At 35.8% G+C, this 24,083-nt stretch overlaps 1 protein-coding gene across 6 annotated transcripts in view; it reads left to right on the top strand.

The window, feature by feature from the left end:
* TTC29 (tetratricopeptide repeat domain 29) overlaps positions 1 to 24,083 on the top strand; it is a 253,186-nt gene that overhangs the window by 227,824 nt on the left and 1,279 nt on the right. Inside the window, exon 12 of one of the 6 annotated variants that reach the window (XM_086704144.1) lies at positions 3,149 to 3,482. The exons of the other annotated variants lie outside the window; for them this stretch is intronic. Coding sequence (XP_086560270.1) covers positions 3,149 to 3,168 — 20 coding nt within the window. The 3' untranslated portion in view covers positions 3,169 to 3,482. Of the gene's footprint in view, positions 1 to 3,148; positions 3,483 to 24,083 lie in introns of those variants that run through there. 6 annotated transcript variants of the gene reach the window in all.

Here is a 24,083-nt window from a genome sequence, read left to right on the forward strand (position 1 = left end):
TTTTATAATTTAGAAAAAGTGGCCTCCATAGAGTCATCAGTGATATGCATGGATCATATCCCTTCTCTTTAATATCATTCTAAGTTTGTTGTTTGTATACCATCTTAATGAAAAGTATTGTTCAATCCTGGGTAGGATAACAGGTACCAAAGAGAAACGTGTAATTATGTAACGATACTTAAATAAAGAAACAGATCAGCCAGAGTGAGAAGTAACAGAAATGGGAGGACAGAAACTGCATCAGGGAAAATTTTATTTAAATCCAGGTTAGTTAACATATAGTGTAATAATGATTTCAGGAGTAGAATTTAGTGATTCCTCACTTACATGTAACACCCAGTGCTCATCCCAACAAGTGCCCTCCTTAATGCCCATCACCCATTTAGCCCTTTCCCCCACCCCCCACCCCTCCAGCAACCCTCCATTTGTTCTCTGTATTTAAGAGTCTCTTATGGTTTACCTCCCTCTGTCTTTTTGTCTTATTTTTCCAGGGAAATTTTTAAATAGGTAGTTTGGGTGTATAGATATAAAGGACTCTATTCAAGTTAATTTGTAATTTACTTTGCTGTCTCAATATGTATGAAGAATACTGTATGATGCTGGAGCAAATCAACAAACTTTAAATTACACGGAGAATTTAGTTTTTTATTCTCACTTTTCTAGGTAACGTAAAAATGGCAAGAATAACGAATGTATATATTTTAATGTATTTTATATTTATAGTACATGTATTTTCACACATTTATATTATATTTATTTATATATGTAAATATTTATGTATTATATGTATAAATATATACATGTTGGGGCACCTGGGTGGCTCAGTCAAGCATTGGACTTCGGCTCAGGTCATGATCTCACAGTTTGTGGGTCTGAGCCCCACATCAGGCTCTGTGCTGACAGCTCAGAGCCTGGAGCCTGCTTCAGATTTTGTGTCTCCCTCTCCCTCTGTCCTTACCCACTCACGCACTGTCTACCTCAAACATAAATAAACATTAAAAAAATTTTTTTAAAGAACAAATAAATATATACATGTAAATACATAAATATATGTAAATATTTAAACTGAAAAGACTATTTTATATTTTTGTTCAACTTAACTATTCAAAAGTAATTACCCATAAAAGTAGTCTTTTTCCAGTAACTTATTAACTGATTATGTGTTATTATTTTTCATATCTTCCCATTCATTAAAGCATAACTTTTAAGTAGTATCTTGCCACATAAAATATGTCTGCTTTTAAGATATAGTACCTTTATTTTCTTAACCACAGTGCCAAAGAGCCAAAGAAGATAAACTTGAACAGCAGAGGTTATTTGTGTTGTGAGGATAAACAATCCTCCAGTCTGCTATTCACTCTCTCTCCTCTCCTCTGCACCTGTGCATGCCACAGCTCCATAACTGAAACAGGGAAAGTAGACTCAAAACCCTCTTTGCTCTTTAAAATACCGAATCCATGAAGATAAGACAATTTGTGTAGCTGAAACCGTCTTTCATTAAGACAGGAAGGAAAATTAAGGATTTCTTTAAACTTAAATGTTTTAAATTAGTTTAAGCAATTTGCATTAAAATCTCATTTCTTCTCCAAAGCACTTCAGAAATTGTGACTAAAAGTTTAAATTTTTCCTACTTTGCTAGCGAGATGAAAACATAATACATTCAAGAGGAAAACCAGTTCTTAAAAACTAAGTATTTATTATGTACTCATTAAAAAGTTGTCCATAGACCTGGCTGGACAATTAAAAAAAAAAAAAAAGTTTTAATGTTTATTTATATTTTGAGACAGAGAGACAAAGCATGAGCAGGGGAGGGGCAGAGAGAGACAGAGACAGAATCTGAAGCAGGCTCCAGGCTCTGAACTGTCAGCACAGAGCCCAGTGCAGGGCTTGAACTCATGAACTGTGAGATCATGACCTGATCAGAAGTCGGTTGCTTAACTGACTAAGCCACCCAGGCGCCCCAGGACAGCTTTTTTTTTTTTTTTTTTTTTTTAAATCTGGCACTTGAAACCAATAGATTTGTCTTAATTATATATCTTTTGTGTTCTCAACTAAACATTTAAGAATAGACATTCTCATTCATTCTGTTTTTCTTTCAACAGACATTTACTGGTCATTCAATATGTGCCAAGTAATATTTTATTATGTCATATTTCTTTTTTTTTTAACTAAAAAAGAAAAACCATCTTATTATCCTAGTAAATGCAGAAGAAGCATTTGACAAAATCTAATATTTTTTTTACAATTTCTTTTTTTTTCAATATATGAAATTTATTGTCAAATTGCTTTCCATACAACACGCAGTGCTCATCCCAAAAGGTGCCCTCCTCAATACCCATCACCCACCCTCCCCTCCCTCCCACCCCCCATCAACCCTCAGTTTGCTCTCAGTTTTTAAGAGTCTCTTATGCTTTGGCTCTCTCCCACTCTAACCTCTTTTTTTTTTTTCCTTCCCCTTCTCCATGGGTTTCTGTTAAGTTTCTCAGGATCCACATAAGAGTGAAACCATATGGTATCTGTCTTTCTCTGTATGGCTTATTTCACTTAGCATCACACTCTCCAGTTCCATCCACGTTGCTACAAAGGGCCATATTTCATTCTTTCTCATTGCCATGTATTATGTCATATTTCTAAAAGTAAATCGTAAGCTGCAAACATTCATTCAGAAATTCAGAAACATTAAGGACATTCTATCTGTAAGACATCATGCAAGGTACTGCAGGGACAGGAATGAATATATTACTTTTCAAAAGAGAAAAGTCTATAATCCAAAGACTACAAAGAAATGGTGGTTATATACTTAAATTCAAACCACAAAAAGTTTTACAAAAATGACTCCTACTTATCTGTAAGTCAAAATATATGCATAGTTGTATTATGTGCACACGTTGAGGGGACATGCTTTAACACGGAGATTGTCTACTCTTCACATTTCTGACCAACCAATCAAGCTATCAAAGAATCTGAGTCCCACCATGGAAAACCCAACAAGTTTATTATTCCTGAGATGAACATTTAAAATGCATTTATATGTATTTTGTTATTGTCTTAGTATTTGTTTTGAAACTCTGTGCCCCCTACTGGGCTACTCTAAATTAATTGCTTTGAGGAACTGTACATAAAATTCTCATTTCTTCTCTGAAACCAGGCCCTATTCCAGAGAATTAATGCCATGATTGCAGATTGAGCTCCTCTTGGCCACGTATCCTGAATTCATCTAATTAGAACACTGCTGCAAACTGTACACCAGCAATTATCCCACAAATGTGTGTGTTTCATTTAGTGGGTACTCAAAGAACTTCTGTTGAATAAATGGCAAATTAATAGAGGCTACCAGTTGAAAGACAGTGTATGTTCAACATAAACTATACTCACTACAGGTAAAGCAGTTTAAAATTTGTATCATTCTGAGAATGGAGTAACATGAATCTCTGTCTCATTCATTATTATACAAGTGAAATAAAAAATATGTTTAATCGAGAGTTTTCCTGGAGCAATTGGTTTGCTACTCGGGGTCCTAACAAAACACATCATAATGGCCCAGAGCTGGTCTACATAGCATTACAGGAGTCTTTGTGTATGATTTTTATTTCTCATTGTCCTCACCTTCTGTGAAGAGAATGACTGATAGCCTTTCCTTGTGATATCTGAGCTTTTAAGAGTGTTGTTTTATCTATTTTTTATGACCAACCTTACACTTGTTAAGTGTAATTTTTGCTTTATGTAACATAAAAAAAAAATCTGTGATATGGTGCCCCGCAAATTAACAAGAATGGCTGGACAAAAGACAAGAAATCTTTTAAAAACAAATGTTCACATTAAATACCTTGGATAGGTAGGCCTTCTGGGGATTTTTCTTTAATGCAACAAAAGTGCACCATTTCTGTTTTCAGAAATGGTTTCTTTCAGATACTGAGCTTGTCTAAAGTCATATTACATAAGTAAGGGCTTAGTTTGTACATTAGTTTTTACATCTTAGAGTCTTCCTAAATCCTCTTTTGATCAATCTGATATCAAACTGATCTATATTGATTGCTTCTACACTTGTTTATGGTCTTTATTTTGATATATCTAAGATTAAAAGCCAAATTAACAAGTGTAATCAATTTTCTTTGTGATAAAGAAAAGTCCTCCAATACCCTTAGACACATTCACCTAGGAATAAAAAACTTAAGTAAAGATGTTGTAATAAATGGATCGATTTATTCAATCACTGGGCATAAAAACATTAGCCCTGGGAAAGCGCTTTCCTCCAAGAGCTTTAGCTACCGAGTTTCACTTGTGTTGTACCAAATGATTTGCATTTTTAGAGAAATTTCATGTCTGCAGTGAGCTCCAGTGAAAACATGAATAAATTGCTTTCCTTCCCTCTTTTTCTGACTTTATAAAGCTGAATCCATTAGGGGTCAAATCAAAGTATAATGAAAAAAAAAAAAGCAACAACTCATGTGATGGAAACCCTAGATTAGGTTTCTCACTAGTCCAAGCTCAGTTGTCCTGGCCTAGTTGTCAGATGGGTGGTCTTTAGGCAGATCCCTGGGGCATATGGCAATTTTTTTTAACTGCAGCATTATAAATAGTCTCTAAAAGTCACAAAATGAAATAGACAAACAACGATTAAGAAATAACAGCAGTTCTTCACAAAGTCAAGTAAATCCAGCCTCTGCAGGCCTAACACAAAACAGATGCAAAGAGGTTTTGTGTTATAACATCCTTCTGAATACACTGGAGAGAGAATGAATGCAGAAGTTATGAGCATGGGCTTTGGATCCAAACTGACCTGAGTGTGAATCTCCACTCACTCAGTTTCAGTTGTAGGATATTGAGCAATCTTCTTCAGTCTTTGGTTTCCTTACCTGTACAATAAGGATAATAGTATCTAAAGCATAGGGTGGTTTGGAGGTTTTAAAAAGTCCTTATCCCATTACCTAGTGCAAAATGCATTCTCAATTCATGGAAAAAAATTTAGTTTTTAATCATGATATGAATATTGCTCCTGAACCTAGGAGAAGCAGACACCACTGCTTTTACTGAGCATGGGGCCCAGGATTCTGCATTTCTAATAAACTCCAGGTAATGCTGCTCACTTGGAGAATACACTTAGAGACCACAAATGTAGATCACCTGGAAAATTATATTAATTTTGTTTTATTTTTCTTTATGATTATTTTAAATAGACCCATTCACTTTATAAAAAGTAAAAAAGGAAGGCTACCTTATCTGAAATCTATAAGGATTTGATTTATAGTTTTGGTGGAGGAATTAGTTTTGTTTTTCAAGGAAGATTTATTTCTAGGAACTACTTTTCTGTGAATATAGTACATATTTACTCATTTAATTATATTTGGACTGGATATTATATATCTACATTATGTTTGACAATCTTAGCATTTTAAAATTCAATCTTTGCAAAATATTAATTTTTACATCTCTAGATTAGTCATTAAAAATGTCATTCCCTATATAATCCTCTGTTCTAAAGTAGCCTGTTCATGAGAAGGATATGGAGTTTGTGTATTTTCCAAACTCTAGTATCTTTTATACCGGTACCAGAAAAAAAAAATCCAAATCCATCTGTCACCATTTAGGTTCCTATTATATACATTATACTTCATCTGATTTGGTCAAGAAAATTTGGACTTGTACTCCTGGGACCCACAAGACTGTAACAGTCAAAAAGACAGTTCTAGGCAAGATTCCACCCCCTGGGCACTGCACAGACAGCAGACTGAAACACATCCCCAGTCTGCACTTAATTGTGTGAAAAGGCCCACTTAATTGTCCTGGGATTTCAACTTGAAGGGCAGATTTCAGGTTTACCAAAAATCTAAAGGCTACAGAGGTGCTTTTAGGAAACACAAGCAGAGAGATATCATCTGTATGCTCTTCTTTGGCCTTACCACAGCTAGCTGGTACCTCTCAGAAAGGAGCATTTACGCTCTTCTGAAGCCCTGATTCTTGCGACTGTTGCCCAAGATATACTGATCTGGAGGTCAACAAGGTCTATAATTGAAATAAATTGTATGTATAGTCTACTATATATATTTGCATAATTTATATGCAACACCCTCAACAACTGAAGTCCATGAAAATTAAGTTAGCTACTTGGAGAATCACAAAGGTTTGAGAGACAACCAAGTACTAGGGCAAAGTAATAAGATTTGCCTCTTGCATAAGGACACTGCTTCAAGACTGGGAGAGGTAGCTTTTTCACTAAATACATAGAAACAAGCACAGAAAGTCAAGCAAAGTGAGGAAATAGAGAAATGTGTTCCAAACTAAGACAAGACAAATCCTCAAAAAAAGATCTTAATGAAAAGGAGATAAATAATAGATAAAGAGTTTAAATGGTCCTAAAGATGTCCATTGAACTTGGGAGAACAATGGTGAATACAATGAGAACTTCAACAAAGAGATAGCAAATATAAGATAGTGCCAATCAGAAGTCACAACACTGAAAAATACAATAACTGAAATGAAAAATACACACAAGAAGTGTTCAACAGCATACTAGATGAAGTAGAAGAACAAATCAGTAACCTAGGATATAGAGCGGTGAAACTTACCCAATTATAGCAACAAAAAGAAAAAATATCTTAAAAAGTAAAGATAGCTTAAGAAACCTATGGAACAACATCAAGTGGAATAGCTTTCAGATTATAGGGGTCCCAGAAAGAGAAGACAGAGAGAAAGGGGCAGAAAGCTTACTTGAAGAAATAATTGCTAGGGGCGCCTGGGTGGCTCAGTCGGTTGAGCGTCCGACTTCAGCTCAGGTCATGATCTCACGGTTCGTGAGTTTGAGCCCCGGGTCAGGCTCTGGGCTGATGGCTCAGAGCCTGGAGCCTACTTCCGATTCTGTGTCTCCCTCTCTCTCTGCCCCTCCCCCATTCATGCTCTGTCTCAAAAATAAATAAAAAAAAATTAAAAAAAAATTAAAAAAAAATAAAAATCTTACTCAAAAAAAAAAAAAAAAAAAAAAAAAAAAAAGAATTGCTGAATTCTTCCCTAGCTGTGGGAATAAACCAAACACTTAGGTCCAGAAAGCACAGAGAGAAAGATAAGAAGTCACATTATAATTAAAATGTTGAAAGCTAAAGATGAGAGAATCATAAAAACAACATGATATAAACAACTTAGTACATTCAAAGGGAACCTCCATAAGACAGTCAAGCAGTAAATCTGTAGGCCAGAAGGAAACAAATACTTCAAAGTTCTAAAAGGAAAGAACTTCCAGCCAAGAATACTCAGCAAGTCTATCATTCAGAATTGAAGGAGAGCTAAAATGTTTTCCAGGTAGGCAAAAGGTAAAGGACTTTATCAACACTAAACAAGCCTACAATGAATATTAAAGGGCATTCTTTAAGTTGAAAAGGAAAGACACTGATTCATAATAAGAAAGCATATGGAAGTAAAAATCTCACTGGTTAATGGTACATATATAGTAATGATACTGAATTAAACACTTATAAAGCTAGTATGAGAGTTAAAAGACAAATTTGTGATATTAACTATAATTACAATAGTGAAAGAATATACAGAATTAAAAGATGTAAAATATGAGGTAAAGATAAAGCAGGGGGGATAAGAATATAGAGTTGTTAGAATACGTTCAAATTTAAGTTGCTACTAATTTAAAATACACTGCTATAGAGAGACTGTTACATGTGAACATCATGGTAACCAAAAAGCAAAAACCTACAATATATACACAAAAGATAGTGAGAAAGGAATCTAGACATAATACTAAAGAAATTCATCAAATCACAGGGAAGAGGAAGAGAAGAAAGGAACAGAGAGGAATTACAAAAACATCCAGAAAAAATTAACAAAATGGTTATCAGTTTATGCTTATCGATAATTACTTTAAATGTAAATGGGCTAAACTATCCAATCAAAAGATATAGAGTGGCTAAATGAATAAAAAACAAGACTATATGCTGCCTACAAGAGACTCACTTCAGATGTAAAGACACACACAAAATGAAGGGATGAACAAAGAGTTCCCATGCAAATGGAAATGAAAAGAAAGCTGGAGTAGCTATATTATATCAGACAGAATAAACTTTAAAACAAAGACTATAATAAAAGACAAAGAAGGGAATTACATAATGATAAAGGAATCAATCCAACAAGAGGATATAACATTTGAAAATATTTACACATCCAACATAGGAGCACCTATATATATATAAAGCAAATATTAAGAGACCTAAGGGAAGAAACCGACAAAAATACAATAATAGCAGGGGACTCTAATACCCCACTTACATCAGTGGATAGATCAACGAGACAGAAAATCAATAACGAAACATAAGCCTTAAGTGACACATTAGACCAGATGGACTTAATAGATATATACAGAACATCTATCCAAAAGCAGCAGAATTCACATTCTTCACATGTGTATATGGGATGTTCTTCATGATAGAACACATATTAGGCTCAATATCTGTCTCAATAAATGTAAGAAAACTGAAACCATATCAAGCATCTTTCTGATCACAGTGGTATGAAACTAGAAATCGGTTACAAAAGAAAACTGGAAAAAATCAAAAATATGTGGAGATTAAATAACATACTATTGAACAACCAATGGGTCAGCAAAGAAACCAAAAGGGAAATAAAAAAAATACCATGAGACAAATGAAAATGTAAATACAGCAACCCAAACTCTATGGGATTTGGTAAAAGCAGTTCTAAGAGGGAAGTTCATATCAATACAGTCCTACCTAAAAAAACTGGAAACATTTGGGAAAAAAGAACTACACTCTTCACTTAAAAGAACTAGAAAAAAAAATAACAAGGCCCAAAGTTTGTAGAAGGTGGGAAATAATACAGATCAGAGCAGAAATAAATGAAATAGAAACTTTAAAGATATGTAAAAGATCAATGAAACTAAAAGGTGCTTCTTTGAAAAGACAAACAAAACTGACAAAACTTTAGCTAGACTCACAGAAAAACAAAACGCAAGTAAATAAATTTAGAGGTGAAAGAGAAGTTATAGCTGATACCACAGAAATATAAAAGATCATTAGGGACAGCTATCAACAGTAGTATGACAACACACTGGACAACATAGAAGAAATGGATAAATTGCTAAAACCATACAACCAACAATACTGAATCATGAGGAAATAGAAAATCTGAATGGACCAGTTGCTAGTTAGGAGATCAAACCAGTAATCAAAACACTATCAAACAAAAGTCCAAAAGCAGGCAGGTTCACTAGTTAATTCTACCAAAGATTTAATACCTATCCTTCTCAAAACTCTTCCAAAAAATTGAAGAGTAGGAAATACCTCCAAACTCATTTTATGACACCAACATTACCCTGATACCAAAACCGGACAAGGACACTACAAGGAAAACTATAGGCCAATATCTCTGATCAACATAGATGCAAAAATCCTCAACAATGATTAGCAAACCAAATTCAATGATATATTAAGAGGATTATATACCATGAGCAATTGGAATTTATTCTAAGAGCTCAGCATCTACTTATCAATCATTGTGAAATTAACAAAAGGAGGATAAAAATTATATGATCAGCTCAAGAAATGCAAAAAAAAAACCATTTGACAAAATTCAACATCCATTTATGAATAAAACTAAACAAAATGGGGATAAAGAGAGCATACTTCACATAATAAAGGCCATATATGACAAACCCACAGCAAGCACCATATTCAATGGTGAAAAACTTTTAAGCTTTTCTATATAAGCAACAAGGCAAAGATACCCTCTCTCTCCACTTCTATTTAATGTAGTACTAGAAGCCTTAAATATACCAAGTAGGCAATAAAAAGTAATAAAAGGCATCCAAATATAAAGGAAGAAATAAAACTGTCACTATTTTCAGATGACATGATTCTGTATATAGAAAATTCTAAAGACTTCACCAAAAAACTATTAGAATTGTAAATGAACGCAGTAAAGTTTCAGGATACAAAAATCAGTATATAGATTTCAGTTATATTTCTATACCCTAATAATGAACTATCAGAAAAATAAATTTAAAAAAAACAATCCTATTTACAATGGCATCAAAAAGAATAAAATTCCTAGGAATAAAATTAAAAAGGAAGATGAAAGATCTGTACACTTAAAACTATAAAACACTGGTAAAAGAAATTGAAGAAAACACAAATAAATTGAAAGATCTTCTGTGTTCATGGATTGGAAGAATTAATGTTGTTAAAATGTCCATATTGCCCAAAAAATTCTACAAATTCAATGCAATCCTTATGACATTTTTCACAGAACTATAAAAAAAAAATTATAAAATTTGTATGGAACCACAAAAGACCTCAAGTAGCTAAAACCACCTTAAGAACAAAGCTAGAGGCATCAGGCTTCCTGGTTTCAGACTACACTACAGAACAAAAACAATCAAACAGTATGGTATTAGCATAAAAACAGACACATAGATCAATGAAACAGAATAGAGACCTTCCCAAATAAAGCTACATATGCATAGTCAATTAATTTATGATAAAGGAGACAAGGATATACAATGGAGAAAGGATAGTTTCTTCAATAAATGCTGTTGGGAAAACTGGACAGCCATATGCACAGCCATATGCAAAAGAATGAAACTGGACCACTATCTTATACCATACAAAAATTAAAGTGGGCTAAAGACTTGAATATAAGACTAGAAACTATAATAGATGGTAAGCTCCTTGACATTGTTGGATCTGACTCCGAAAGCAAATGGCAACTAAAGCAAAAATAAATGATTGGGACTACATCAAACTCCAGCGAAGGAAATCATCAACAAAATATAAAGGCAACCTTCTGAATGGGGAAGATATTTGCAGATCATATATCCAATAAGGGACTAGTATTCAAAATATATAACAATTCATACAACTCGATAACTGTAGCAGGAAGTATGACCGGAGTTGCAAAAGATGAGTCTACAAAGTGCAGTTAAGTGAAGGTCCTCATACTCAGTGGGAATGAGGCCCTGACCCCAGATTGAAGCTTCTTTTTATTAGGATAATTGCTAAAGACTATGTGCATAAAGTCAGCTAAGTAAGTGTGTTAATCTAATGGTTTAGTTTTTCAAGGTTGAATTTCGAGTTAATTGGTTTCTATAACACTAGGAAGGGTCGGGTGTGAAGGAGGATCCAGCCCAGACAAAGTTAAAGGCTCTAGGCAGTCCTTGCAAGTTGCAGCCACATTCAGCTGTGTAAACATGCCCTAAGGCCTTTCACCTTCTCCAGACCTTCCCTTTTGAAGTCTTTTCCTTTGATGCTTCTCTCCTGCATCTCCACAAATAACAACAACAAAAATCTGATTAAAATACAGGCAGAGAATCTGGATTGACAGTTTTCCAAAAAAGACATACAGGTGGCCATGGCACATGAAATGGCACGTGAAAAGGTGCTCAACATCACTAAGCGCTAAGGAAATGCAAATCAAAACCACAATGAGATATCATCTCATACTTATCAGAATAGTTATTATCAAAAGACAAGCAATAACAAGTGTTGGAGAGGTTGTGGAGAAAAAGGAACGCTTGTGCACTGTTGGCGGGAATGTAGATAGGTACAGCCACTATAGAAAACAGTATGGAGGTTCCTCAAAAAATTAAAAATAGAACTACTACATGATCCAGTTATTCCACTTCTGGGTTTTTATTGAAGTAAATGAAAACACTAAATCGAAAAGATATCTGCACCCCTATATTCATTGCATCATTACTTACATTGCATCATTACTTACTTACAATTACTTACATTACTTACATCATTACTTACAATAGCCAACACGTGGAAACAACCTAAATGTCCATCAATAGATGAATGGGTAAAGAAGCTGTGGTATATATACACAATGGAATACTACTCATTCATTAAAAACAAGTAAATCTTGGGGCACTTGGGTGACTCTGTCAGTCAAGCATCTGAGTTCAGCTCAGGTCATGATTGGCTTGGTTTGTGGGGTCAAGCCCCACATCGGGCTCTGTGCTGACAGCTCAAAGCCTGAAGCCCTTCGGATTCTGTGTCTCCCTCTCTGCCCCTTCCCCACTTGTACTCTGTCTCTGTCTCAAGATGAATAAACATCAAAAAAAAAAAAAAAAAAAAAAAGAGGAAATCTTGCCATATGCAATAATGTGAATGGACTTTGAGAGTATTATGCTAAGTGAAATAAGGTAGAGAAAGACAAATGTTGTATGATTTCACTTATATGTGGAATCAAAACAAAACAAAATTCATAGATACAGAGGACAGACTGATGGTTATCAGAGAGAGCAGTTGAGGCAGGCAAAAAGGGCAAAGGGGGTCAATTATATGATGACAAACGGTAACTAGACTTATAGTGGTGATCATTTGTAACGTATGCAAATATTGAATTATTATGTTGTACACCTGAAGCTCATATAACATTATATACCCATTTTACCTCAATAATAATAATAATAATAACCTCAACTGTGTCAGTGGTAACAGTGAAAATTCAAACCTATTGAACTGAGCATTCTAAGAAAATTAATTTGTGATTAAAATGTAACAAAGAACTGTGAGCACACTGGACAAAGATATAAGCCTAAAAATCATGAGACCTGTGTTTTGGTCACAACTGATTGTGACCACACAGGGCCTTGGAGCCAACAGTTGTTTGTTTGTTGGCTACTGAGCGTCCATCTCTCTTTCGTTGGTACTAGTGCCATAATCTCATCTGATAGAATAACTCCTTCTCCATATATACATCTTAGTAATCAAAATCCCTTAAGCTAAAGGGCCAAGGGATGGGCACATAAGGCCCCTGTATAAGGCAAATTGGATCTTATCTCACAGGATTTTGAAACCTGATCAAAATGATGTACAAAGTGGGATGGGACTGGAAGTTCTAGCCAGAGTAATTAGTCAAGAAAAAGGTATCTAAATTGGAAAGGAAAAAGCAAAACCATCCCTACTTGTAGATGACATGATTCTAAACATAGAAAATCCCAAGGAAATTTTTAAAAACTCAAAAAAATTCTAGAGCTGGTACACAAATATGGCAAAGTTGCAGGATTACAAGACCAACACATAAAAACAGTTATATTTCTATAAACCAGCAGTGGAAAATCTGAAATGATATTAAGAAAAAAATCCACTTACAATAGCATCCAAAAGAAAAAATTACCCAGGAACAAATTTAACCAAGGAAATGAAACACTTACACACTGAAAACTATAAAACATTGATGAAAGAAATCTAAAAAGACATAAATAAATGGAAACACATCCCACATTAATAGATTGGAAGACTTATATTAACATGGCAGTATTACCCAGAATGATAGACAAATTCTATGCAATCCCTATCAAAATTCCAACAAACTTCTTGCAGGAATGGAAAAAGCAGTCTTCAAGTTCATATTCAATTGAAAGGGACCCTGAATAGTCAAAATAAGCTTGAAAAAGTAGAACAAAGTTGGAGGATTTACGCTTGCCTATTTCAAAGTTTACTACAAAGCTACAGTAATCAAAACAGGATGGTACTGGCCTTAAGGTCAGACACATAAACTGATGGGATGGAACTGGCGAATTAGAAATCAACCCTCATATGTATATGGTAAATTGATTTGGGACAATAGCTCAAAAACTATTCCGTAGGGAAAGAACAGTCTTTTCAACATATCAGCCTGGGAAAACTAGATATCGACATACAAAAGAAAACAATGAAAGTGGACCTTTACCTCACAGTATATACACAAATTAACACAACCTAGATCAAAGATCCAAATATAGGAGCTAAAACTGTAAATCTCTTAGAAGAAAATATAGGGGTAGTCCTTTCAACATTGGATTTGGCAATAATCTCTTGATTTTGACACCAAGAGCACAGACAAAAAAAAAAAGAAACAATAAATGGGAATCCATCAAAATTTTAAACTTTTGTGCATCAAAGGACACTATCAAAAAAGGGAAAAGACAACTCGCAGAATGGGAGAAAATATTTGCAAATCATATAGATGATAAGGTTTGGATATCGAGAATATATAAAGAACAAATCGGCAAGAAAAACCCCAAACAACCCAATTAAAAATTGGGCAAAGGACTTGAGTAGACATTTCACCAAAGAAGATATGCAAATGGCCAGTAAGCACATGAAAAGATGCTCCACATCACTAGTTATCAGAGAAATGCAAATCAAAACCCAAATGAGTTATCACTTCACACTTACTAGGATGACTATTATCAAAATAATGGAAAATAGCAAGTGTTGGCAAGGACCTGGAGATATTAGAACTCTTGTGCATTGCTTGTAGGAATGTAAAAACAGTGCAATGCTGTGAAAGCAGTCTGGTAGTGCCTCAAAAAGTTAAACATACAATTACCATATGATCCAGCAATTCTACTTCTAGTTACATACCCAAATAAATCAAAAGCAAGGACTTAAACATATATTTGTACACCAATGTTCATAGCAGAATTATTGACAATAGCCAAAAGCTGTAAACAACCCAATGTCCATCAACAGAAGAACAAACAGAATATAGCATATACATTTAATGAAATATTATTCAGCCTTAAAAAAAGAATGAGATTCTGACACAGGCTACAACATGAATGAATATTGAAAACATTATGCAAGTAAAATAAGCCAGACCAAAAAAGAACAAATATTGTATGATTCCACTTATATGAGGCAAAGCTATAGACAGTAGAACAGAGGTTACCAAGAACAGCAGGGTGGGAAGAACAGGGAATTGTTTAATAGATACTGAATTTCTGTTAGGGATGTTGAAATGTTATCAAAATGGATCATGGTTATGGTTTCACAATATTGTGAATGCATTTAATGCCACTGAATTGCACATTTAAAAATGGTTAACATGATAAAATTTATATTTTGTATATATTAGAACAATTTAAAAAATCCACAACGAGGAAAAAAAAAATAGTAATGACCAGCTCACGTCTTTAATTTGTCAGAGTCTACCTTCAGGTGACAGTAGACAATTTAACACATAATATAAGAATTTTACAATAATATACCTTTGTTTCTCCCCCCCCCCAGACTTTCCACTATTGTTGTCATACATTATACTTTTACATATATTACACTTTTACATATATTGTAAATCCCACACTACGTTGTTATAATTTTTATTCTGTCAAATATTATTTGAAGAAATTTAGTAATTACAAAAAATCTTTCATCTTTTACTTGCCATATCTAACATTCTTCATTCCTTAGCATAGGTCCAAATTTCCATCTGGTGTCATTTTCCCTCTAAGGATTTTATCATTTCTTACAGTGCAATCTGCTGCTGATGAATTGCTTCAGCTCTTGTCTGTCTTAAAAGTCTTCATTTTGTCTTCATTGTTGAAATATATTTTTACTGGGTATGGGATTCTGGGCTTGACAGGTTATTTTTCTTTCAGTACTCTAAGTTTCTTGAGCTTAGAGTTTGTTGAACTACTTACATCTCTGGGTTTGTGGCATTCATCAAGTTTAGAAAAAATTTCAGCTGTAATTTCTTAAAATATTTTTCAGTTCTTTACCCATCTCCTTCCAGAACCTCAATAACGTTTATAAAGGGCTACCCGAAACTTTCCTGCAACTCTGTGATATTCTTCGTATCTTTTTAATTATGTGCCTCTGCTTGTTTTGCTTGGGTAGTCTCTACTGCTCTGTCTTCAGTTTCGCTAATTGATTTTTATTATACCATCCATGTATCCACTTAACATTTTTAATGCCTAAAATACAGTATGTCTGGGGCACCTGGGTGGCTCAGTCAGTTGAATGCCTGCTTCAGCTCGGTCATGATCTCACAGTTCCTGGGTTTGAGCCCCTCGTGGGGCTCTGTGCTGACAGCTCAGAGCTGGAGCCTGCTTTGGATTCTGTGTCTCCCTCTCTCTCTGCCTCTCCCCTACTCATGCTCTGTCTTTCTTTCTCTCACTAGAAAATAAAATAAAAATAGATGATAAGATAAGATAAGATGATAAGATAAGATAAGATAAGATAAGAGTTATGTCTTTGTTCCAAATCCTAACAACAGTGTCAGTTTTAGGTTATTTCTGATTGCCTGATTCTTCTCCTCGTTATGCTTTTTTTTTTTTTTTGCATATTCTGTAATTTCTTATTAAATGCCAGATATTGTGTGCCTTAAATTTTGATCACATTCCTTTCTGGTAAACTGAGAGTCTGATCAAAAGAGGGGACCTGTTAAAACAAAAACAAAAACAACAGGCCCAGCTCAGAGTCGCAAAAAAAAAAAAAAAAACAAAAAAAAAAACAAAAAACAAAAACAAAAAAAAAAACAGGCCCAAAATAGTGTCACTTGAGTCAGGCCAAGTTACTAAATCCAGGCAGTTTCAACCTCCTCCACAAATATAAATTATAACCTGTTGATCAGGAATTTTCTGATAAGCACCAATGAAGAAATTTGTTACATGGGCCCTTTCTGCCTGCCAAAAGAAAGTTGAGGTAATCTGCCTAAGACTCCTTGCTGTTACCCTTCAGGGAAAGTGACTTGGCCTGCAACAGTCCTTTCTTTTCTTTTGCTTATAACTTTCTTGCCCCACTCTCCTTCTATTAAAAACCTTCCATTTTGTGGAAGGTCCTCCCTCCCCTCTACTTGCTAGATGGGATGCTGCCCATTCATGAATCATTTAATAAAGCCAATTAGATAAAGATAAATAAATAATAAATAAATAAATGCCAGATACTATAAATGGTATCCTTTTTTGGTACTAGTCAGTTTTGTATTCTCATGAATATCCTCAAGCTTTGTTCTGAGATGCAATAAAGTTCCCAGGTATTGCCTTTGTGATCTATTGGGTGGGGTCAGAGAAAGATTAAATATAGGGATATTTTTCCCCACCTCTGAGGCAAGACCCTTCTGAGCACTATGCCCACTGCCCCATGAATTATGAGATTTCCCAGTCTGGCTGGTGATAACAGGTAGTATTCCTAGCCTTTTGTGAACACACTGTGTACTGTCATTCCTGTCCTTTTGGGTTGTTCCTTCCCCAGCCATGGGTAGTTTCCTTACGTATATGCTCTGATCTGTACTTCGATAAATCCTCGAGGGCAGCCTCTGTATACCTCCAGAATTCTCACTGTATGCAGCTGTCTCCTCTACAGCACACTAGTTGCTAACTCTTGTGGCCTTGGTTTCCCCAGACTCTCTCAGCGCCATCTCCTCAACTAAAGGAGCCCACTGAGCTCTTCCTGAGTTCCCCCTCTCTAAGTTATGGCATGGAAACATACTCAAGACAGTAGGCTGAGCAGTTGTAGGGTTCATATTGTTTCCTGTCTCTCAGGTGTCACTGGGTTTTGTTGTCTGATGTCTAGTATCTTCAAAATCATGGCTTCATATTATTGGTGGGGAAAGAAGATACTGTGATTTCTGTTACTCCATACTCCGTAGGGGGGAAAATGTTAGATTTGTAATGTAGTATCAATAGGAGAAATAAAAAGAACTGTATGAAGACATCAGCACTGTGTTTATCTTGAGAAAATATTTAGGGGCGCCTGAGTGGCTCAGCCAGTTAAGCATCTGACTTCGGCTCAGATCATGATCTGATGGTTTGTGAGTTCAAGCCCCCCATTGGGCTCTCTGCTGTCAGCACAGAGTCTGCTTCAGATCCTGTCTCCCTTTCTCTCTGCCTCTCCCTCCCTGCATGTGTGCATGCTCTCTCTTTCTTTCAAAAATAAATATTATTTTTTTTTTTTTTTTTTTTTTAATTTTTTTTTTCAACGTTTTTTATTTATTTTTTTTGGGACAGAGAGAGACAGAGCATGAACGGGGGAGGGGGGGAGAGAGAGGGAAACACAGAATCGGAAACAGGCTCCAGGCTCTGAGCCATCAGCCCAGAGCCCGACGCGGGGCTCGAACTCACGGACCGCGAGATCGTGACCTGGCTGAAGTCGGACGCTTAACCGACTGCGCCACCCAGGCGCCCCTAAAAATAAATATTAAAAAAAAAGTATTTAGTGTCTATACAGGCTGATACACCTGAATCAGATACTTTCATTAAAAGTTCAGATATCCAGAAGAAGAAATTCAGTATAAATCTGTGTCAACATGGTAACTTCAGTGCTTCACCAAGGTCTAGCTCCATTCCGTTGATTTAAAATAGTGTTAGGAGAAAAGAACCTATAATTTTGAGTTAGAATATACACTTGATCCTTGTATAAATTTTAACAAGCTTCAAATATTAACAAATGCCTTTGGAAAGGGAATTACTATATACCAGAACCTGCAAATGAAAGAACACATCTCACTTTTTGACACTTTAGAGAATATGCCCAAACTTGTAAGAAGCCTCCTGCCTTCAAAGTTAATATCTTGACTTTTTCTTCACCAGGTATAGAATAACCATATCATGATTTTCTACTTCAAAACACAGAACAGATTATCTTTTTGTTTACTAACAAAAAATAGGAAAGTATTGCCAAGAAACGCACATGTTTTTTGGTAGAGTGAGTAACTCTGTTCATGGTAACATGAACCAGTAACTCTGGTTCATAGAATTTTTTACACAACTATAAGATGAGAAGTGCCATGAATGACAAGCCAATATTACCAAAAATCCAGGGGAGGAGAGAAAGTGGAAAGGAAAGGGAAGGAAAAAAGCACCAAGTCATATACTAACATCAATATGCTGACACTGCAATCATGCTTCACATGACTACATTGATGACATTTGCACATGGGATTATTAGATGCTATTTGCCACATGCCCACACACACCTCAAGATTCATTCTCCCACTTTATCTGTTCTGTGTCCTTGGAAGACTGACTTCAGACTACATCTCACAACTTCACTTGCCTTCTGGCTTCCTGGTTTGGATTTATCCAAAGGGCATCACCAGCAGGAAATCAGAGGTTAGGAAGGTGGAGAGGTCAGGAAATTGTTCCTCTGTTCTGAGGAACTGAACTGAGGCTCAGTTCTGACAGCTGTGATACTCTACAGCTGCTGCTTCTAGCTTCTATTGGGAGACCCCTTTTCTTAAATCTCCATTTCTCACTCAGGGTGCAATAACATCCTCTTCCCCTTTACCTTTCAGTCCCAGGGAAAGGTATGGCATCCCTCTATTATGAGGCACTGGGTGCCTCATCCCTTGTCAGTTCTTAGCCCTGCCCTCATCTCCCAGTGGTCCCTTCATTAAAGTCTCTTCCAAATCCCAGTTGAATGTGCCATCTGTTTCCTCCCGACTGATACCCTCTCCTTCTCTATTGTATCAACTGGGGTGGCTGAAGACAAGCAAGTACAAGAAATATTAGGAAACTTCCACTTGCTGAAAAGTTCAGTTGATTAGAGAACAATGCTAATGAGGCTGAAATTAGTGTCTGGCTGTGCTCCAGGACCACAGGCTGTATCCCTGACCAGCCATTTTACACACCATCAGTTACAAGGAGGACCATGCCAAAAAGGATACATGACTCTGTGCCAATCCCTCAACACTTCTAGGAGCATAATTCAAAAACTAGCTGTTCATTGAGATAGCTTCAAAATCATCTTTGTTCCCCCAAAGATAGCTTTGGTAATGTGATTCTAATGAAAATTTTTTATAGATTATTTTAAATAATAAAACCATATCTGTCAATATTTTTGTCAAGAAAACACTTTCGTTTGCTTACTAATCTGTAGCTAATTCACAATAACATAGGTGAAAAGTCAAGCTTATTGAAATATGCCTTATATTGGTAATGGGATTCAGGATTTATACAGATATATATTTAGCTCATTTCTTTAAATTTTTTCAGCTATTGTGACTAAATAAATGAAACTACACAACCGTTGTTTAAAGAATAGTTAAAATATTATTTGAAGTGATTTTCTGATTATCAAGCATAAATGACAAATTTTCCGTATATATGCATATTTCCTCCAAACAAAACCCTTTTCTCCTCAGTACAGTTGCTTTGTAAAACCATGTTGTAATTAGTTTACATTGTGAATGTACTATCATATTAATATTGCTATACTGAGCTTACTTCCATGGTGTTAATTTTATATGATTTGAGTACATGGAAGGAGACACTTTGTTCCCTTTGCAGAATTCAGTTTCTGACACTCTCTACTATCAGCAAGAAAGAAGTACTACTTGTACTAAAATTAAACCTATGACTTTAAGTAAAATGTGCTGAAATACTAAAGCAAAATATAATTTTATCATTAATACTGGTATAATGCTAAGATCACCCATAAGATATAGGCATTTTTATACATAGTATTTATTCTTAATCACTTTCATAAAATGCAATCTGAGTTTTATTTTTTAACAAAACCTTTTGAGTCATTTGGATAAGGTCAACAGAAAGCACAATCTTTTAACATTAGGTGATCAACTTTTTGACAATAGCAGGGCCAGCATAGCTAATGGAATAATAGCCTGCAGGGTCCAGCTAAATATGATATACGAACGTAATCAACCTCTGTGATGACTATTCAGAAGTAATCCCTTTAGCTTTGAACTGCAACATATATTTCAACCAGGCAAAAACCATATGAAGAAATTCTCTGCAGACCACACTGATACAATACAGCCTTCATATGCTGCTCTATGTGCTTGCTGCTTATAGTGAGTTTTAAATTTAAGGTAATGACCACTGTATATTCATGTGAGCATACAATACTTTTGATTTGTTGTAGAAAGGTTGAATCCATTACCAGGGGTCTAGTCTATAAACCCTGACACAACCTTTATGTACGAGTTATTATTTACCCTTTTCTAGACTAAGGCCAGTAAAAATGTTAGTCATGTCAAAATTATAAAAACTCATTTACCTTCTCATTCACAAAACTACCAGTCAGTGTCTCCTCCATTTTATTTTGCACTGCTCTACTGGTAACATTTTTTGAAATCTCATTTACATACCGTACTCTATTATATGAAAATTATAGGCCATTGTTTTCAAGTAAAGGGATGGGATGGTAGGTTGATTGCAATTCAGCATTTGCTGACTTACTCTATTGCTCTTTGGTATAGTATAGGCTAAGTGGAGGTATAAATAAGACTGTTTTGTTGCCCACCTGAGGGAATCTACCATTTGAGAGCCTACTATTAACAGAAAAGTGTCTGTTTCTACTGAAATGGTAGACAGTATAAGCAAATATCATGCTCTCAACTTTGTATTGGTTCTGATCTCCTTGTGGGAGTGATATTGGTCCTACTTTTCCAGCTTCCTTGTAAGTCTTACAGATCAAACACCACAAATCACATTCGAAGTCAAGCCCACAGCACAAAACCTAGGTTAGGAATCAAAATGAGTGCTTTTGCAACAGTGTAACCAAGAACAAACAATCCCATGGTGTTCGCCTTATTGCAAATGAATAGAAATATCGGAACACCTGATGAGTTCAGGTGTTCCCCTATATAAATTAATCATTGCTAAGGTTTCCTAGCACAGAGAGAGTGTGGATGTCTTTTATTTAAACTGGCAACTGTGGCCTAAGTTGAGTAAAAGAACAGCTACAGATATAGCTATTCTTCTCAGAGAATCTACTTGGGAAATATTCCCACTAAAAATCATCTTTCTTCAACATCTGGGGAGTGAATGCTAGAGAATTATTTGAGACAAACCGGGCATAATTTTAAACTCAGAAAATCCAGGAAAGATTTCCCCAGTTTAAGAGATGTTACATCCTGCCAAACCAAAGGGAAGGCTGAGTTTAAGACATTAGATAGTACAAAATAGGTATTAGGAGGTTAGGATGTTCTATATATTGTGATGCAATGGAAAATATTAAACTGAGAAGCCCAAGGTAAAGAATGATAAAAACATATTACTTAAGGTAAAAGCTCAGCTCCTATTACAGAAAGTCCCCAAAGTACAGTAGGTTAAGAATACACAAATTTGTTTCTTCCTTAATCCTGAAGTGAGCAGTCTAGATTCACAAGGTAGCTCCACAGGCAATTAGGGGACCATGATCTTCCATTTTATTGCTCCGCTATCCCCTAAGGCAGGGTTTCTCAATCTTGCACTATTGAAATTTTGAGCTAGATGATTTTTTTCTTGCTAAGGGGGCTGGAATATGGCTATCATGGCCATTGTAGGATATTTAGAAGCATCCCTGGCCTCTATCCACTGGATGCCTGTAGCACTTCCACCTATGAGTTGTGATGACCAAAAATGTCCCCAGACATTTTCAAAAGCCACCTGTGGGGAAATCACTGCCAGCTGAGATCCACTGGCTTAGAGTATTGTCAATGTCTGCATGTTAGAAACTGAATCATGGGGTAATGGTGCTATGTCTAAGATTAAAGAAAAGGAAAAATTTAATGGGGAATAAATCCTCACTGTCTAACACTCAGACCCAGGAGCAGTATGTATCATTTGTTTACTTTCACTGGTAAGAATTCAGTCATTTGGCTTCAACTAAGTATTTATTTGCTGATGTGGAAGATCTAATAGCAAAAAACAAACTAACAAAAAACCCCAACCAACCAAACAAACAAACAAACAAACACAAAACCCTGATACGTGGGAGACAGAAGGAATTACTGGAGCCATGTCTTATGTGGGCAAGAACTGATGAAGTCTAGTGAAGATGGAGTTAACCTTAGATGGGAGCATAGTAGGTAAGATAGAGCATATAGAACAAAAACGAGTAGGTAAGTGACTGTTAACACAGAGCTTGTGGAAGTTTCTTCCTATTGGTTTTTACTTCCTCCATGAAACCAGAAAATAAATCATCAGCTGAAAACAATGATCCAGTTGCAGGATTAGAGGTTTGAGAAAATAGAAGAAAGAGCTAAATAGTCATCTAGGAGAGTAGAAGAATGAATGGACCGAGAATGCTTAAAAGGATAACCTGAAAGCATTAAAAGTCCACCTAATTTAAAGTGAGGCCTGGTTGTACATAGTACAGGAGAGGAATAGGGAGACAGTTGGATGTATCTAGGGTTATGGTTTTGTCAAGTGAGTATGACAAAGTGGGAAAAGGGTAATGAAGTCAGGCTATATGCAAGGGGGAGAATGATCATGGAACTCAAGTTAAATAAAGAAGGGAAAGAAGACATCAAAATGAAGAGGAACAATGAAAATGTGGCAGCATTGGAGGTCCCAGGGAAGTAGAAAAATTGCTGGTGTTGGGGTACTAGAGGGAGTGATCTAAAAGGATAAAGCTGGAAGTCAAGTAGTTGAATGCTGGCAACTGAATTTGAGGGGGGCTCTAAGTTACTGCTACTGGCAAAGTCTAAAAATGTCCATGGGAATCAATGGCTGCAGTAGGCTGTGGGACCAGCTCAAAAAGAACCGAGCTCAAGGAATTGGGACCCAAGGTGAAGAATCTTCTGCATGTACATTTAAATTGCTAAGTTAAGAAAGTAGTAGCAAGGTAACAATAAGCCAATGATAAAATCAACTGAGAATGATCCCAGTTGTGGGTAGATCACAACAATAGTTGGTTGTGTAAACTGATGACTGAGTTTTAGGAAGGGAAGGAAGGAAGGAAGGTGAGTGTCCTGAAAGAGAACAATAAAGTGTAAGGAGGACATCTGTCCATTTCCAGGTCCAATGGTAGCCAGACTGACAAAAAGAAAAACAAAAAAGGCTGCTGGGCTGGCAGCGTCCTTTGAGGGCAGCCATGTTTCTGTTAGAGCAAGAAAGTAAAGAGAATTTCAGAAAATGGAATGAGGATACAGTGGAAATGTTTCAGGAGTTGTGGTAGGATATGGGGGCAAAATAGGAAATGTATAGAGCCTTATTGAAAATAGAATACAGGGGTAGAGCCTGGATGGCTCAGTCGGTTGAGCGTCTGACTTTGGCTCAGGTCATGATCTCGCAGTCCATGAGTTTGAGCTCCACGTTGGGCTCTGTGCGGACAGCTCAGAGCCTGGAGCCTGCTTCAAATTCTGTGTCTCCCTCTCTTTCTCTACCCCTCCCCTGCTCACTCTCTCTCTCTCTCTCTGTCTCTCAAAAATAAATCAACATTTTCTTTAATGAAAAAAAAAAGAAAAGAAAATAGAATAGAATAGAATACAGGAAATGAAAGGGCTCCTGGAGTCGGAGGCCTATGATAAGCAAGAATGTAGAGCATATTATTGGATTAGTCCCAATGGATTCAACTCAAAAGTTGAAGGGCAGATATGAAAGTTCAATAAAAAATTAACACGCCTAT

This window comes from Puma concolor, chromosome B1 (genome assembly GCF_028749965.1).
Source record: "Puma concolor isolate L17-30 chromosome B1, mPumCon1.1.hap2, whole genome shotgun sequence".
Taxonomy (NCBI): domain Eukaryota; kingdom Metazoa; phylum Chordata; class Mammalia; order Carnivora; family Felidae; genus Puma; species Puma concolor.